At 44.5% G+C, this 18633-nt stretch overlaps 1 protein-coding gene across 1 annotated transcript; it reads right to left on the bottom strand.

Annotated features, from left to right (window-relative positions):
- Positions 1–1050: 1050 nt before the first annotated feature.
- Positions 1051–2057, bottom strand: LOC119281466 (oil body-associated protein 2A-like). The gene is made up of 2 exons (XM_037561979.1): positions 1769–2057; positions 1051–1682 (listed from the first exon to the last, which is right to left on the bottom strand). Exons 1-2 carry the CDS (start codon positions 2055–2057, stop codon positions 1225–1227), a joined length of 747 nt encoding a protein of 248 aa, XP_037417876.1. The 3' UTR covers positions 1051–1224.
- Positions 2058–18633: the final 16576 nt, after the last annotated feature.

The raw sequence follows: 18633 nt of genomic DNA, 5'->3' as shown, positions 1-18633 counted from the left end.
GCCATTGCACATGCTACCTCGAGCTCCGGCGTGTGCAGCAGCAGCGGGCTGAGCACATCTGCATGGCTCGCGGGACCGTCGAATGTCGTCGTGGTGCCGACAACCAGTCTGTAAGACGAGCCTTTGGCATTCATAGCCAGCCTTCGTGTGCGTGTTGTGTTTCCAGTTGGTAGACTTTTTTGACTCTAGTGTAGTGTCAGAAAAATATTTTACATTATGGGATGGAACGAAGGAACTACGTTTGTGCAAGATGGGCGTGAGTGGAGGGCACTGAGGCGAGGCCACTGCTGTTAGAGGCAGCGGCCGGAGCAGACGCACTTGGGCCGTGGCGAGGTGCTCGCGTGGAGAGAGAGGAGAAGAAGACGAAGGTGAGGTGGACAATGAGGTGACAAAATCAACGGTCAAAACCATGTCATTTCAACACAAAACCATCCGGAACAACTTTGACAAAACCATCCAAAGCAGCTTGACGGACAAAAATATCCGGTTTCAACAATTGAGTAGCTCGAGGGACAAAAATATCCGGTTGAGGGACTAGATTTTACTGGGTTTAGAGTTGAGGACTATTTCTAGACTATCGCAATAGTTGAGGACAAAAAAAAATCTTTTTTATTCTTTTTGCATTTTTCAGATAAGATCTTTCATGAGTAGGATCTGCCAGAGTAACTAGTATCAGTCGCCAGATGCTTAGGCTGGTTGTAATGGGGAGTATCATATAATAGTATCATGCATATCATACTAATGTATGATACTACCTCCATAATGCTTAGGCTGGTTGTAATGGGGAGTATCATATACTAGTATCATGCATATGATACTAATGTATGATACTACCTCCATAATGCATAGTATCATATTTTAGTATCATGTAGTACTTTATTTATTGTCATGCATGAGACAAAGTAGCATAGCATTTATTGCCTAATTGACATGCATGATACTAGCTACGACACTACCATTAGGACCAGCCTTAGTATCAGACCAAAGTGCACTATTAAAAATTGAGCATTTCTACTCAGTCTTTCAAATGCGGCACATAGCACAAACACAGGCAGCAGAAGTGAGAATCACATGCGTTTATTTTCAGACCAGTAGCTATTACACAGTGCTATCTCGACAGCAACTACGAAACAAAGTGCACAGTTTCACACACACAACACGAAAGCGCTGTAACGCACTTCTGCCGACACGTCTGGCGCGCCAAGAAACTGGGTCTGGGGTCGCTCACGGAAACGGAGCGTGGCGCTTCATCTCGTGCGGCACGACGTCGACGGCGAAGCCCTTGTGGTGGCGGACCCAGTAGTCGGCCTGGCCCGGGCGCGGCTCCGCCGGCACCTCCACGTCGGCCCTGGCGGCCTTGAGCTCCTCCGTGGAGAAGCTGTACTTCTGGTCGCGCTTCCGCACCAGGTCCGGGCGCACGGCGCCGTCGCGCTCCCCCTGCGGCGACACCATGAGCGCGGGCGCGCCGAGCGGCAGGCGGTCGCCGCGGTCCACCTGCCAGGTGCACCAGAACTTGCCGAATGTGCCGGCCATGTGGTCCAGCTCCGCCTTCCCCAGCATGCTGGGCACCCACGGGTTCGCCCACAGCCCCGTCTTGATCTCGTGCGCGTGCGAGTGCCACAGCTTCTGCTCCTCCGCCGGCAGCGACTCGAAGATCTTCCTCGACACGATGTACTCCACGCCTGCATGCACAAAGGAAACACGCAGCACGTTCTTATGGCCGAACGAGGCATGGCAAAGGACTAGAGCGTGTGGTGCGGGCGCGCACCGATGAGGCGGGCGTGCTTGTCGTCGGAGTCGTAGACGGGGCACTGGAGGACGTCCTGGTTGAGGCGGGAGACGTAGTGGTGGGTCTCCACCTGCCGGTGCGGGTCGTGCGCGTACAGGGCGAACGTGCAAACGTGCTGCTTGATCTGCTTCACGGGGCGCAGCGACTGCAGCGCCGCCGCGCCCTTGTCCAGCAGCATCGTCGACGTGGTCGTCGGCTTCCCCGGCGGCCCGCCGTCGCCTCCGGTTGAGGCCGGCGTCGGAACAGGCTTCTCGTCGCTTGACGCCATCGATGGATCGGGAGTCGGCTCGTTGGCCTGTACTGCTGGGTGAGGAGCGTGCGCTTCGGGTGAGCTTTTAAGTCCTGGCGGCATTGGGACTTGGATGGGCTGCCGGCTGACACGTACGTGGTGACGAGGCTGGACGTGGCAGACGGCATGCAACTTAGGTGGCAGATGTGTTGTGCGGCTGCGGCGACAAGTGTTGGCGCATGGGCTTTGAGCATTCAAGGCTCTCAGCCACACCGCTCGCCTGGTGCAAGGAACGAGGCTAGGGACGGGAAACTTATCGCCGATCCACATGAAATAGGAGATTCTGTTGCTCGGTTCAAAGGCAGAATGGGATTCCGTGCAGCAGCAAAAATGCTACACCTACGTAATGAACATTACGTCCCTTCAAAAAAAAAAAAGAACATTACGAAGCCTTACGTGAATTCTTTGATCGCTAATAAAACTGTCCCCCTGATTTTCAGGGTGGGCATGCGCCCCAGAGTAATGCTACATCCACGTAAAGAATTTTACGTGTTTTACGTAACCTGCCACATGGACAATTGTGATTGGAGAAGGGGGAGGAAGGGGCCCCCGCCCACTTGAAAATCAGGGGGGGCGAGAGAGTTATTGGGAAGGTTACGTAGAACGTTTCGTAAAGCTATGTAGGTGTAGGATTATCGTGCGCCCTAACTAAGACCCGATATAAAACAGCCCCTTAGATCGTACCTAAGTTACGTAGAAGTCGTTACATAGGTGTAGCTTTACTCGAGCAGCAGGCACAAGTCAAAGTGCCCTCTCCGGAACCGGCTGAGTGCTGGATACCGCCAACGAGGGATGGATGAAAGCCAATACTGACGGTGCAACGTCGAAGTTCGGTCAGAAGGGGGATGGTGGGGTGGTTTTGCGTGAACAAAATGATGCGTTCTGAGTAGTGGCTTGCCTTTTTTCTTTCCACACTCTCATGCCCTGAGATAGTGGAGATCTTGGTGTGCATAAGGCCAGTGCAACTTTCTGTTGAAATGGACGTGCAAAAGCTTAGACCAACTCTAACGCACGATCCAAAAAGACATCCGTTTTATCCGGATTGTCTGTTTCGGTCGGGCAATGGGGCGACGTCCGGCCGTTTTTCTAGATGCGCTGGCCATGCGTCTAAAGCACGGTTGCATCTCGTTTGGCTACATGCAAACTTTTGCAAATGTAATTTTATCAGCGGACGTAGTTCTCATACCAGCGACCATAGTCATGCCGGCAATAAAGCCGGTGGTCGGCAAACATACACAAGCCTACAGAATGATCAAGCCTCAAATTTCACGCTGGCAACAAAGCCAACGGCCTGGCCACGGCCCTCGTAGATGACGTTCTCCATGAACGCAGAGTAGCCAGGGTCGTCGACGTCAGGATTGGCATTTCGTCAAACAGCTTGCGGGCGCCGGGAAGGTTGGCCGTAGGAATCGACCGCGTCCGTTTCCTTTGCATCCCGTCGGACAACTAGCCATCACAACTGAACCCAGGCGTGACGTTGAGGTCGATGACGACCGGGATGGCGGGGGTGCGCGACCACGCTGTCGTCCGGTGACGTGAAGAACTGGGTCTGGCCATGCAGCCGTGGCGGATGAAACTCGGGCTTCTTCGGTGTTATGGAGGAGCTCAATGACTGGTACTGTGGAGGGCGAATGGCCGACGAGCCTGTGCTCGCCGCGGCCGTGGTGGCGACGAAGAGAATGGTCGGCCCGGGTCGGCACAACCCTAGCATGACGTGGGCCGGCGGCATTGCTGCCTGCGTGGCCTTGACGAGGATGGCCTCATTCTGGTCGACGGCGGCCTTGTGCTGCGCGGCCCGTTGCATGGTCGTGTCCTCGGCGGCAAATTCAGCAACGACTTTCTTCCCCTCCCTTGTCCGTCGGCCCCTCCTCTTGGCCAATTCCTGGTCGAGCCGTGCGATCTCCGTGGGCGTGAGCTCCGACCGCGGATTCTTCCGGTCGTTCTTCTTCCTCGCGGGGCGCTGGGAGGCGGCCAGGGCGCCGGCCATGGAAGAGGGAGAGGAAGGGGAGCGCGGGAGGGGGGTGATTGGGAATGGGAGGGGAAATGGGCGCAATGTTGCTCCTGACGGGCGGGTCAGGAGAGGACAAGGGTGTGCGTCTCGCCCATCCGTGTGCTGCCCGTTTCAATGCAAACGCGGCCCAAATTTGGGCCAAGAATGAGTCGAAAGCGGATAAAAAACGAACATTTGTCCGTTTGCTTTCTCATGTTGGGTTGTGTTTTTTGTTCGTTTACCTTCAGATAGATGCAGGCGAACCATCTGGGGTCGTGCATTGGAGTTGGCCTTAGCGTCGAGCTCGATTGCAAAGCTGTGGTGTGCATGCTTAACGACGAGAAGAACCTATCTGCACTTGGGCTGATCAAGTGAAAGAGCTCTTGAAGTCTCGTCTTGAGTAAATAGGGTAGAGTTTGATCCTAAAATCCATACTGGCGATGTAAATTTTCTGGGCACCCATTGAACAGTTCCTCGAATTTTTATTGGGTTCTCTATTTTTCCAATGATCTCAATAAATTTCTAAGCCGTCAACTCTACATAGTTATACATGCAAATGTTCCGAATTTCAAAAGGAGATTCCGTAGAGTAATGTTAGTTTCTAGTGGCCGGTGGTGGAGTTTCGAGTTGGTGATGAAGAACAAACTAGGGAGACACTAATTTGTGTAGATGGCCCGATCTTTCACGGCGATGCTCGGTCAATAATTCATTCTCGCAACCTTCAAAAATAATTCTCATCCGTGTACGAAAGTATACGAACAAAAATAATGATCCCCTCGGATCAGCACGTAGGCATCGATTTGATGATCAACCCTCTGTCGCTAGTAAATTTTCTCGATGGAAAAATCACAGCTAATAAACACGATATGGTTTCTGTATTTCATAACTTCAACAAAAACTAAAAAACTCCCCTTTACACGGCGGAAGCCTTTGCCTTTTATATGGCACAAACACACGCCACGGCCTGGTCTATAGATAAGAAATGAAAACTAAATCTTACCTACTAAAACAAACGCACAAGGTCTACGCTGTTTCTCTTTCCTATATGATGAAAAGACGTGCCCTCCAAGACTTCTTGTAACACACGTACCAACTAAGGCTAATAATCAAGTACTAATTACGAGTGGAATTGAACCTACAAAAACTATACATGGAGGAGTACGAAAGTTGGGAACTATTTTAGCCTGTTGTGGCTCCTCTTGGCTAAACAATTGATTGTTGAACGCATGCATGTTCATACTCCTCTCTTTACACGTTAAACCAATTAAAACTTTTGATTTAACCTTGCACCACATTTTGGTCTGGGCACATGTATTTTCTTTCTAATCTTGACGTCTAGCAGGCACAACCCATTTGTTTCTATTTGACGCGATAATCTCCAGCCCACAAATCATGTGTATTCTTTCATCCTTAACTCTATGTAATTTATCCGAGTCGACAGCCTGTTTTTGTTGTCGAGCCAAAACACAATTCTGAACATGACTAACCATGCCCGTAATTAAATTATCTCCCACCTTCTTAATTGATTCAGTCTGAATACGAAAAATGTTTGACAACATACTGGATGTCATAGTGGTTGTGTCATCCTCCCTTCCTTCAAGAGAAACCGTCCTCGGTTTCGAGTCAATATCCAACATGACCTTCTTCTCCGGAACTTGCTGCTCTCTAGTGATTGCATTGTCTATCATTGGCTTTAGCACATGCTTTCTTCCGTCATGCATGAACGTGTATGTGTTCGATCTTCCGGCATGCACTGCATCATGATCGAACTGCCACGGTCTTCCCAGGAGCAACTGACAAGCATTCATCGGTAAGATGTCACAGTCCACCTAGTCAATGTAATCTCCAATAGCAAATGGCACACGTACCTTATGTGTAATCTTTAATTTTTCAGAATTGTATAGCCACTCACGTGGTGTGGTTGCTGGTGCCTCCACATGGACAAACCCAATGCCCGCACGAGATCTTTGCTAACGGCATTAGTAAAACTGCCACCATCAATTGTCATCTTACATGCACGACCCTTGATCATGCACTGTGTTTTAAGAACACTCCAACGTTGCCCTTTAGGATCACCATCCTCCTGCACCTTCTTCACTATGAGATTTAGACCCTTCATTGGTGCATCAATTTCTTGTTTGATTTCTTCCAACTCTTCTCTTCTTTTTCGCAAACGATCTTGCCAATCAGCAGCGAACACATCCATTGGCATGGGAATAAAACAAATTTGTTTGCTCTTTCATGAAAAAGAATAATTATTTTTCTTGACATCATGAACAGCCCCAATACGCTTGCACCATGGGTCCCCAAATAGAAGATGGCATGACACCATGGACACAGGACAAACATGAAAAAATTCCGCACAACAATATTTTCCCAAATAAAAAATTAGAAAATTTCGATGAGTAATTTTGATGTCACCTTTGAACCACTTCAACGTGTAAGGTCTTTTAAGAGGTGCCATCTTCAGCCCCAATTTTTCCACCACCTCAATGCTCACCATGTTGACTGCAGTACTCTCATAGATCGCCAGGTTGACACGTCGTTCGTTCACGACGCAACGGGTGTGAAAAAGAGTGACCTCGCCAATGCCTTCCTCCTCCATCAATACGTTCCTGCTCAACATGTTGATGCTCGACTCCATAGACGATATTGCAAATTGTGTCGCCGTGACTAACCTTTGCTCTGAATACCACTTGATGAAGCACAAACTAGCGAGACACTAATTTGTGCGTGTAGATGGCCCGATCTTTCATGGTGATGCTCGATCAATAATTCCTTCTCGCAACCTCCAAGAATAATTCTCACTCGCGTATGAAAGCTTAAGTGCTCCCTGGGTGATTTTGGTAATTAATGTCAACATATCTCTTGTTGGACTAATACATTTACCTAGTACATTTCAGATAAGTTCAAAAATGGAGTGGCATGGACTAAAGGATGTGGAACCCCTTCAAGACGCTAAGGAGAAAAGGATTGGCTCAAGCTCAAAGCACAAGACTCTACATTTCTATTTTAGTGATCCAAGATCACATTGAGTCTATAGGCAAAGCCAATACTATCAAGGAGGGATGAGGTGTTGCTTAATGAGGTTCTTGCTCAAAATGCTTAGTGAGATGCTCCAAAGCCCTCAACTACTTTCTCACATCCACATATGACCCAAACCAAAAGTCAAATTCGGCCCCACCGATTCTTTCTATCCGACGCCACCGAGTTTAGATGTCATAGCCACTGCCACAAACCCTAGTTTTTCGGTCTCACTGATAGCGATCTCGGTCTCACCGAGATGAGATTGTAATCTCTCTGTTTCCCTTCGTAACGTTTCGGTCCAATAGAGATGAGCGATCGGTCCCACCGAGATTGCAATGCAAACTCTCTGTTTCCCTTTCGTAACGTTTCGGTCTAACCAAGATGAGCGAATCGGTCCCACCGAGTTTGCCTGACCAACTCTCTGGTTAGCTTATTATCAAAATCGGTCCTACCGAGTTTGTGTAATCGGCCTAACCGAGATTACGTTATGCCCTAACACTAATCACATCGGTCCCACTGAGTTGACATGTCGGTCTCATCGAAAATACTAACGGTCACATTATTTGCTAAATCGGTCTGACCGAGTTTCAGGATTCGGCCCCACCGAGATTGGTAAGTTCTGTGTAACGGTTAGATTTTGTGTGGAGGCTATATATATCCCTCCACCCACTCTTCATTCATGGAGAGAGCCATCAGAACATGCCTACACTTCCAACATACATTTTCTGAGAGAGAACCACCTACACTTGTGTTGAGGTCAAGATATTCCATTCCTACCATATGAATCTTGATCTCTAGCCTTCCCCAAGTTGCTTTCCACTCAAATCTTCTTTCCACCAAATCCAAATCCTGTGAGAGAGAGAGAGTTGAGTGTTGGGGAGACTATCATTTGAAGCACAAGAGCAAGGAGTTCATCATCAACACACCATTTGTTACTTCTTGGAGAGTGGTGTCTCCTAGATTGGCTAGGTGTCACTTGGGAGCCTCCGACAAGATTGTGGAGTTGAACCAAGGAGTTTGTAAGGGCAAGGAGATCGCCTAATTCGTGAAGATCTACCCCTAGTGAGGCAAGTCCTTCGTGGGCGACGGCCATGGTGGGATAGACAAGGTTGCTTCTTTGTGGACCCTTCGTGGGTGGAGCCCTCCGTGGACTCGCGCAGTCGTTACCCTTTGTGGGTTGAAGTCTCCATCAACGTGGATGTACGATAGCACCATCTATCGGAACCACGGCTCAAAAATCTCCGTGTCTCCAAATTGCTTTTGCACACTCCAATCCCATCCCTTTACATTCTTGCAAGTTGCATGCTTTACTTTCCGCTGCTCATATACTCTTTGCATACTTGCTTGTTATGTATTGTGATTGTTAAACCTATGCCAAAACTCCACTTCAACTTAAAGAAATTAAAAAGTGCAACTTCTCTTGCTTAGTGTCTAATCACCCCCCTCTAGACACCTCTTCTCGATCCTCTCAATTGGTATCAGAGCTTTGGTCTCCATTGCTTTGGTTTAATCACCATTGGAGGAAGATGTATGAGTCTACTTTTGGGAGGCTAGACATAGAGTGCCCATACTTGATGGAGAGTACTTTCATGAGTGGAAAAATGAGATGCTTGTGATTTTCAATGAATATCATTTGAACAAGTACATTGATAGTCCTTGTGCACCTCATGTTGATCCTATGCATCCTACTCTTGATGGGTCAATTAACATGATTCACAATCTTAGAACTATTGATCTTATCACTAGAGGTTTGCCTAGAAACTTGATAGGTTGCTTGCCTACTCTTAAATGTGCCTACACCATATGGAAATTTCTTGAGGAACGATTTGCAAATTATTCCTTGAAAAATCTAGATGAAATTCTCCATAAGTCTATTGCCTTGAGTAAGATGAATTCCAATGATCTTATGTTTGGTGATTGTCTATTTGAGCTTACAAATCCCATGCGTGCCAAAGGAAATGTTGGAATCATTAGCGATATTATTTCCGAAGCTACTAGATTTCATAGAAAAGATCATTGTCAAACTCACTCTAACGAATCACCCTCTCTAGGAATTGATCCACCACATGACGATGTTGAACATGGATAGTATGATGAGGATGATGATAGTGACTTTGATCTTGATGATGCAATGAGACACTTTGGTCTTATGGCAAATCTTCAGGGATATATGGCAGGAGGAAAGGAATGGGTTCTTGATAGTGGATGTACCGATCACATGACCGGAGATAAAGATATGTTTCGTGAGCTTGCTAAAAACGATGGCCCTCAAAAGTATGCCACTTTCGGTGATAACTCAAAGGGTCAAGTGGTTGGCATCGGTAAGGTGGCCATCTCACATGATAGCTCCATACAAAATGTCATGCTTGTTGAATCTCTTGGATATAATTTACTTTCAGTATCTAGACTTGCTGATTTTGGTTTCAATGTACTATTTACTAAAGTAGATTGCCAAGTGTTTCGGAGTGATAATCATAAAATGGTCTTTACCGACATTCGTAGAGGTGATCTTTACATTGTTGATTTCACTAAAAAGGCTCAACCTAGAACTTGCTTCATTGTTAAATCCTCTAAAGGTTGGTTATGGCATAGACGATTAGGTCATGTGGGCATGCAAAACCTTGACAAGCTTATTAAAGGAAATCATATCCTTGGCGTTAACGATGTCATATTTGATAAGGATAGACTTTGCAGCGCTTGTCAAGCAGGTAAACAGGTTGGTGGAAGGCATCCCGTGAAGAACATCATGACCACAAGGAGGCCACTCGAGCTACTTCATATGGATCTCTTTGGTCCCAACGCCTACAAAAGTCTCAGTGGAAATTCTTTTGGTCTAGTTATAGTTGATGATTTTTCAAGATTTACGTGGGTGTTCTTTCTCGATGATAAATCGCAGGTCCAAAAGATCTTCAAAAACTTCGCTAGGAAGGCCCAAAATCAATTTGAAGTGAAGATCAAAAAGGTTCGCAGCGATAACGGAACGGAGTCAAGAACGCAAATGTGGACACCTTTCTTGACGAATAAGGGATTTCACATGAGTTCTCGGCTACGTACACACCTCAACAAAATGGAGTTGTTGAGAGGAAGAACCGGACACTCATCGAAATGGCGAGAATGATGCTTGATGAGTACAAGACGCCGAAGCACTTTTGGGCAGAAGCGGTTGAGACAGCTTGTCATGCAACAAATCGCTTGTATCTTCACAAGCTACTCGGCAAGACGGCCTCACCGGTAACAAACCCCAAGTTGGATACTTTCGAGTATTCAGCTCAAAGTGCTACATTCTTGATAAGCATCGTCGTTCTAAATTTGCTCCTAAGTCTCATGAAGATTTCCTACTTGGTTATGGCTCAAACTCTCACACTTACCGTGTCTACAATAATTTCACCCGAAAGGTTGAAGAGACGGTAGATGTGAAGTTTGATGAATCTAACGGCTCGCAAGTAGAGCAATTGCCAATTGATGTAGGAGACAAAGACCCTTCAGAAGTAATTCAAGACTTGTCTATTGGCAAGATTCGTCCAACGGAGGTGAAGGAGAGTACCTCGTCCGTCCAAGTGGAAGCTTCTACCTCACGACAAGGAGAACCAAGAGTTGATATGGAAGCATCCACAAGTAGGACACACCAAGACGAAGAAAATGAGGAAGCACACCAAGATGAACATCAACAACCTCCTTCTCCACCACGACAAGAGAACGACAACGTCAACGACAACGAAGAAGGCCAAGAAGAAGAACAAGATTAAGAAGATGTTCCACCAAGATCCAAGCAAAAGCTTTCACGAGTTCGAGCAAGAGTTGACAGAGACCATCTCGTCGAGCAAATCTACAATGATATCCAAACCGGAAGAATCACTCGCTCTAAAACTCGTTTAGCTAACTTTTGTGAATACTATTCATTCAACTCTAGCATTGAACCTATGAAGGTTGAAGAAGCTTTGGAAGATCCAGATTGGATAAACGCCATGCATGAAGAGCTACACAACTTTGAGAGAAACCAAGTTTGGACATTGGTTCAGAAGCCCGACAACAACCACAACATCATCGGTACCAAATGGGTGTTTCACAACAAGCAAGATGAATATGGACAAGTAGTTCGCAACAAAGCACGTCTCGTCGCCCAAGGCTACACTCAAGTCGAAGGTATGGACTATGGTGAGACATACGCCCCCGTTGCTAGACTTGAGTCCATTCACATCTTACTTGCCTATGCTAATCACCATGATATCACCTTGTACCAAATGGATATTAAAAGTGCTTTTCTAAATGGTGAAATAGAGGAGGAAGTTTATGTTAAGCAACCTCCCGGCTTTGTCAATCCTAAGAAACCTAATCATGTTTACAAACTTCACAAAGCTCTTTATGGTCTTAAACAATCTCCTAGAGCTTGGTATAAATGCTTAACCAAGTTCCTTATTGAAAAAGGCTTTGAGATTGGAAAGATTGATTCTACTCTTTTCACAAAAAGGGTTAATGGAGAATTATTTGTGTGCCAAATTTATGTCGATGATATTATATTTGGATCAACTAACCCTCATTTTAGTGAGAAGTTTGGGAAGTTAATGTCGAAGAAGTTTGAGATGTCTATGATGAGTGAACTCAAGTTCTTTCTTGGTTTGCAAATCAAGCAAACCAAGGAAGGCACCTTTGTCTCTCAAAGAAGTACACCAAGGACTTATTCAAGAAGTTCAATATGCAAGAATGCAAAGGTATGAGTACACCCATACCTACTAGTGGACATCTTGATTTGACCAAAGATGGTGAACCAGTTGATCAAAAGGTTTATCGCTCTATGATTGGTTCATTGTTATATCTATGTGCCTCACGTCACGATATTATGCTAAGTGTGTGCATGTGTGCCCGATATCAAGCAGCTCCTAAAGAATGTCATCTTAAGGCCGTGAAAAGGATAGTGAGATAATTAATTCATACACCAAATTTTGGCATTTGGTATCCAAAAAGGGCATCTTTCAATCTTGTTGGCTACTCCGACTCGGACTATGTCGGTGACAAGGTTGATAGAAATTCCACTTCGGGTACTTGTCAATTTCTTGGTAGATCTCTTGTGTCTTGGTCATCCAAGAAACAAAACTCGCTATCCTTATCCACCGACGAAGCGGAATACATTGCCGCAGGATCATGTTGTGCTCAATTACTTTGGATGACGCAAACTCTTAAGGATTATGGGATATATGTGAAACATGTTCCATTACTTTGTGACAATGAAAGTTCTATCAAGATTGCTCACAATCCCGTGCAACACTCTTGAACTAAGCATATTGAAGTTTGTCATCATTTTATTCGAGATCACGTTCCTAACGGCGACATTAATCTTAAGCATATTCGCATCGATAAACAATTAGAAGATATATTCACTAAACCGCTTGATGAGAAAGTGTTTTGCAGGTTGAGAGGTGAACTGAACATCATTGATGCTTCAAACTTGGAGTAGGAACTCCATTTGGATACATGTAAGACACGAGCCAATGACAAATCCTTTATATTTCTCTTATGATGATAATTTTATGTCTTGGATATATTTGCACCTTGCATGTCATCTAACCCTTGTAGATACTTGGATGAATCTAAATCTATGAGATTGCAACACACTCACATCTTGAGCAAATCTCTACATCACCAAGTCTCTACACAACGGTGGTTGAAGACAAGGAAGCGCAAAACCCTTCTAACATATCCTTTGACAAATTCTATATTGAGCTTTATGATTGTCATTTTGGATACACAAGTGCTCTTCCTCGCAAAGCTAACACATGTAGGTAGATGAACTCACACTCCATGTGGTGCTCCCAACTCTTTATGAGCTACATCAACTTTGAGCAATCGACACAAGTTCAACTACATGATCATGATCAACACCACCACCCAAGGTATGTTATTCCATCTTAGAGAAGCTTCACTCCAAGTCATGAGTCTAAGCAACTCAACAAGATGTGAATACATCAAAATGCTTAAACGAAAAATGGTAACCCCATTTTGAGCTTAAACGATGAGTATGACCCATGATCAAGTGATCTCACTTGACTCCTATGTCAATATACTCTAACATAGGTGACTTTGTCGCCAACCAATTCTAGATGAAGTTCTCTCATGTTCTTTTCTATGCTCTTGCATTTGTCTCATGCATATTTGTTTCCCCTTTAAAAAAACTTCATCTAGATTTCTTTTCTGTTTCTTTTTGTTCTGCATTCCCTGCTTCCAATTCTTTGCAAATCTTTCAGTTAATTCCTTGCAAATCTTTGTGAGATCTTACATGTCTAGTGATCCGAGGTGACAAGTGTATTCTCTGTGATGAACTCGGTCACACCGGCTTGTTGTTTTCGGTCCAACCGAATCCTTTTGGCGTAACCAAAGCTTACAACTCGGTGTCACCAATTTCACAATTCCTGAATTCTTTAGTTCCAGCTCCACTCAATGAATCTTGTCCTCTACCAGCATCACTTTAGCCTTATTGCTTCGTTTTGTGACTCAAGGACCAAACCTATTCGTGACAAAATTCCAGAAGGACCCTTCTTGGAAATTGATGTCAAAGGGGGGAGAGAGATCACATCAAAGCTTAATCATATCTATAGTGGGAGAAATACTCAAGGGGAGAGAGAGTAATATTCAAGGACCCTAGATGCTTGGTGTTCAAGAGGAGAGAAGTCACATGTCTTTAAGAGGGGAAAGACATGTTCATATTTGTTTGTTTGCATTAGCTCTATTTCTTTTCTTTGAGCTCTGATTTTATATTCCCTATCTTCTCACATGCTAGATTCAGGGGGAGCAAGACATCTAAGGGAAGGAAATCTTTGAATTCATTGCACATCTTTACCTTTGGGGACATGTCTATATCAAATGGAGTACTCAGTACTCACTCTCTACATGTCATCCTGGTCTTGGTACTCTTGTGGTTTCTTTTGTTTGCTCTGGCTAGAAGGTGCATCTGTGTTATCTAACCTTGTGTACGCAGGTTCATTCCATCCTAAGCCAACTCAAGACCACAAGGTAAGTATATGCATCACATTCATGTGTATGAGGATTTCTTGCTGATGTACATACTGTTTGCAAGAAGGACTCATGAGCATGAAGGTACATTTCCCATATTCACATCTTTTGCTCTGATACATATAGCCAAGATACATGTAACACACATTGCTTTCTCTGTCATGCTTATGCATTAACATGCCCCTATAATCCATATTTACATGATTGCATACATGTAGGGGGAGCATATGTATGCTACATGTCTTTCCAAAGCTTTACTTGTTATTCTCTATATCTTTATCTAAAGCTTTGATGCATGTTGTCATCAAGTACCAAAAAGGGGGAGATTGAAAGCACAAGTGCTCCCTGGGTGATTTTGGTAATTAATGTCAACATATCTCTTGTTGGACTAATACCTTTACCTAGTACATTTCAGATAAGTTCAAAAATGGAGTGGCATGGACTAGAAGATGTGGAACCCCTTCAAGACGCTAAGGAGAAAAGGATTGGCTCAAGCTCAAAGCACAAGACTCTACATTTCTATTTTAGTGATCCAAGATCACATTGAGTCTATAGGAAAAGCCAATACTATCTAGGAGGGATGAAGTGTTGCTTAATGAGGTTCTTGCTCAAAATGCTTAGTGTGATGCTCCAAAACCCTCAACTACTTTCTCACATCCACATATGACCCAAACCAAAAGTCAAACTCAGCCCCACCGATTCTTTCTATCCGGCGCCACCGAGTTCATATGCCATAGCCACTGCCACAAACCCTAGACTTTTTGGTCTCACTGATAGGGATCTCGGTCTCACCGAGATGGGATTGTAATCTCTCTGTTTCCCTTCGTAACATTTAGGTCCAACCGAGATGAGTGATCGATCCCACCGAGATTGCAATGTAAACTCTATGTTTCCCTTTCGTAACGTTTCGGTCTAATCAAGATGAGCGAATCGGTCCCACCGAGTTTGCTTGACCAACTCTCTGGTTAGCTTATTACCAAAATTGGTCCTACCGAGTTTGTGTAATCGGTCTCACCGAGATTACGTTATGCCGTAACGCTAATCACATTGGTCCCACCGAGTTGACATGTCGGTCCCACCGAAAATCCTAACGGTCACATTATTTGCTAAATCGGTCCGACCGAGTTTTAGGATTCGGTCCCACCGAGATTGGTAAGTTGTGTGTAACGGTTAGATTTTGTGTGGAGGCTATATATACCCCTCCACCCACTCTTCATTCATGGAGAGAGCCATCAGAATATGCCTACACTTCCAACATACATTTTCTGAGAGAGAACCACCTACACTTGTGTTGAGGTCAAGATATTCCATTCCTACCATATGAATCTTGATCTCTAGCCTTCCCCAAGTTGCTTTCCACTCAAATCTTCTTTCCACCAAATCCAAATCCTGTGAGAGAGAGTTGAGTGTTGGGGAGACTATCATTTGAAGCACAAGAGCAAGGAGTTCATCATCAACTCACCATTTGTTACTTCTTGGAGAGTGGTGTCAACTAGATTGGCTAGGTGTCACTTGGGAGCCTCCGACAATATTGTGGAGTTGAACCAAGGAGTTTGTAAGGGCAAGGAGATCGCCTACTTCGTGAAGATCTACCCCTAGTGAGGCAAGTCCTTCGTGGGCGACGACCATGGTGGGATAGACAAGGTTGCTTCTTCGTGGACCCTTCGTGGGTGGAGCCCTCCGTGGACTCGCGCAGCCGTTACCCTTCGTGGGTTGAAGTCTCCATCAACATCTATGTACGATAGCACCACCTATCGGAACCACGGCTCAAAAATCTCCGTGTCTCCAAACTGCGTTTGTACACTCCAATCCCATCCGTTTACATTCTTGCAAGTTGCATGCTTTATTTTCCGTTGCTCATATACTCTTCGCGCACTTGTTTGTTATGTATTGTGATTGTTAAACCTGTGCCAAAACTCCACTTCAACTTAGAGAAATTAAAAACTGCAACTTCTCTTGCTTAGTGTCTAATCACCCTCCCCCCTCTAGACACCTCTTCTCGATCCTCTCAGCGTATAAAAGTACACAAACAAAAATAATGATCCCCTTGGATCAGCACGTAGGCGTCGATGTGATGATCAACCCTCGGACGCTAGTACATTTTCTCGATGGGAAAATCACAGCTAATACACACGATATGGTCGCCCGGGACTCGGATGTTTTTCTGTATATTTCATAACTCCAATAAAACTAAGAAAAACTCCCCTTTACACGGTCGAAGCCTTTGCCTTTTATATGGCACAAACACACGCCACAGCCTGGTCTATCGATAAGAAGAAAGGAAAACTAAATCTTTCCTACTAAAACAAACGCACAAGATCTACGTTGTTTCTCTTTCCTATATGATGAAAAGACGTGCCCCCCAAGACTTCTTGTAACACACTTACCAACTTAGGCTAATAATCAAGTACTAATTGCGATTTGAATTGAACCTACAAAACCTATACATGGAGGAATACGAAAGTTGGGAATTATTTTAGCCGGCCATGGCTCCTTGATGACCCACAAGTGTAGGAGATCTATCGTAGTCCTTTCGATAAGTAAGAGTGTCGAACCCAACGAGGAGCAGAAGGAAATGATAAACGGTTTTCAGTAAGGTTTTCTCTGCAAGCACTGAAATAGTAGGTGATGATTTCACCCTCCCGGAGGGAAGTGTCCCCGGCAGAACAGCTCCGCCAGAGCCCTAGATTGATTCCGCCAAGGTTCCGCCTTGTGGCGGCGGAGTTTCATCTCGTAAGCTTGCCCACGAATTTTTTCACGACAAAACCCTTCATATAGCAAAAGATGGGTACCGGAGGCCCACCAGGGGGCCCAGGAGATAGGGGGTGCGCCCCCTATCTCCTGGACAGGGTGTGGGCCCCCTGGCCTATTTCTTTTGCTCATAATTCCTTAATAAATCCAAAAGGTTGTTTCGTGGAGTCTCATGTCTTTTGGAGTTGTGCAGAATAGATTTCCAACGTTTGCTCCTTTTCCAGCCAGAATTCCAGCTGCTCGCATCCCTCCTCTTCATAGTAAACCTTGTAAAATAAGAGAGAATAGCCATAAGTATTGAGATATAATGTGTAATAACAGCCCATAATGCAATAAATATTGATATAAAAGCATGATGCAAAATGGACGTATCAACTCCCCCAAGCTTAGACCTCGCTTGTCCTCAAGCGGAAACCGAAATCAAAAAATATGTCCACATGTTTAGAGATAGAGGTGTCGATAAAAATAAAATACGGACATGAGGGCATCATGATTATTCTAATAACAGCAACATATATGGATTTTGTCATATGATTTCCTATGTTCAAGTAATAAGCAATTCCCAGTGTCAAGTATGGTTCAAAAACTTCATTGGGAACTAACAAACTATAATCTCAGTCATTGAAGCAATTGCAATTTATTGTAACATCAGAAAGAGTCACTAATAGAGCTTCTCAGCAAGCTCACATACTCAACTATCTCGTAGTCTCCCATAATTGTTAACACTCACGCAATACTTGTGGTTATAGAGTTTCAGCCGGACACTAAGAAAGATAGGGGCTTATTGTGTTGCCTCCCAACGTATTCACCTTTAGGTGATGTCAACAATAATAGCCTATGCCAACTTACATCCAATCGGATATATATATATCATGATCTTTCAAACACGAAGAGTTTGCCAAAGGATAAAATGAAAAAGGGAAAGGTGAGGATCACCTTGACTCAAGTATAAAGTAAATCATAAAGTAAAAGATAGGCCCTTCGCAGAGGGAAGCAGAGGTTGTCATGCGCTTTTAGGGTTGGATACACAAAATCTTAATGCAAAAGAACGTCACTTTATATTGCCCCTTGTATGTGGACCTTTATTATGCACTCCGTCGCTTTTATTACTTCCACAACAAGTTCATACAAAGCTTATTTTCTCTGCACTAATAAATCATGCATATTTAGAGAGCAATTTTTATTGCTTGCACCGATGAAAACTTACTTGAAGGATCTTACTCAATCCATAGGTACGTATGGTGGACTCTCATGGCAAAACTGGGTTTAAGGATATTTGGAAGCACAAGTAGTATCTCTACTTGGTTCAAGGAGTTTTGGCTAGCATGAGGGGGAAAGGCAAGCTCAACGTGTTTAGAAGGTCACTGACAATATACTTTAACTGAGATGTCGGAAAACATAAACCATTACGTTGTCTTCCTTGTCCAACGTCAACTCTTTTAGCTTGTCATACTTAATGAGTGCTTCACAATCATAAAAGATGTCCAAGATAATATATTTATATGTGAACCCCTCTTTCCTTATCACTTCCTATTAATTGCAACGATGACCAAGGCTACGTTCATCAACTCTCAACAATTTTTATGCCTCATACTTTCTATGTGTGAAGTTATCACTATCCATAAGATCAATATGAACTCTTTTGTTCTTTCTACTTTCTCAAGATCATAGCAACATAGCAAAGCCCTTGAATCAACACTAATCTTTATTATAGATAGCACACGGACTCGCTTACAAAAAGAGATCACAACGAAAAACTCAAAACTACTTGATATCAAAACT

The sequence above is a fragment of the Triticum dicoccoides genome, chromosome 3B (assembly GCF_002162155.2).
Source record: "Triticum dicoccoides isolate Atlit2015 ecotype Zavitan chromosome 3B, WEW_v2.0, whole genome shotgun sequence".
NCBI lineage: Eukaryota > Viridiplantae > Streptophyta > Magnoliopsida > Poales > Poaceae > Triticum > Triticum dicoccoides.
The sequence above is the reverse complement of the archived record's forward strand: the minus strand, read 5'-3'. Positions and strand labels throughout refer to the sequence as shown.

Bases quoted from the DNA above. Each gene is read 5' to 3' on its own strand.
- LOC119281466 (XM_037561979.1), bottom strand. From the start codon at position 2,057: ATGGCGTCAAGCGACGAGAAGCCTGTTCCGACGCCGGCCTCAACCGGA. The intron at 1,683-1,768 runs GTGCGCGCCCGC...TTGTGCATGCAG, and splicing joins CAAGCACGCCCGCCTCATCG to GCGTGGAGTACATCGTGTCG.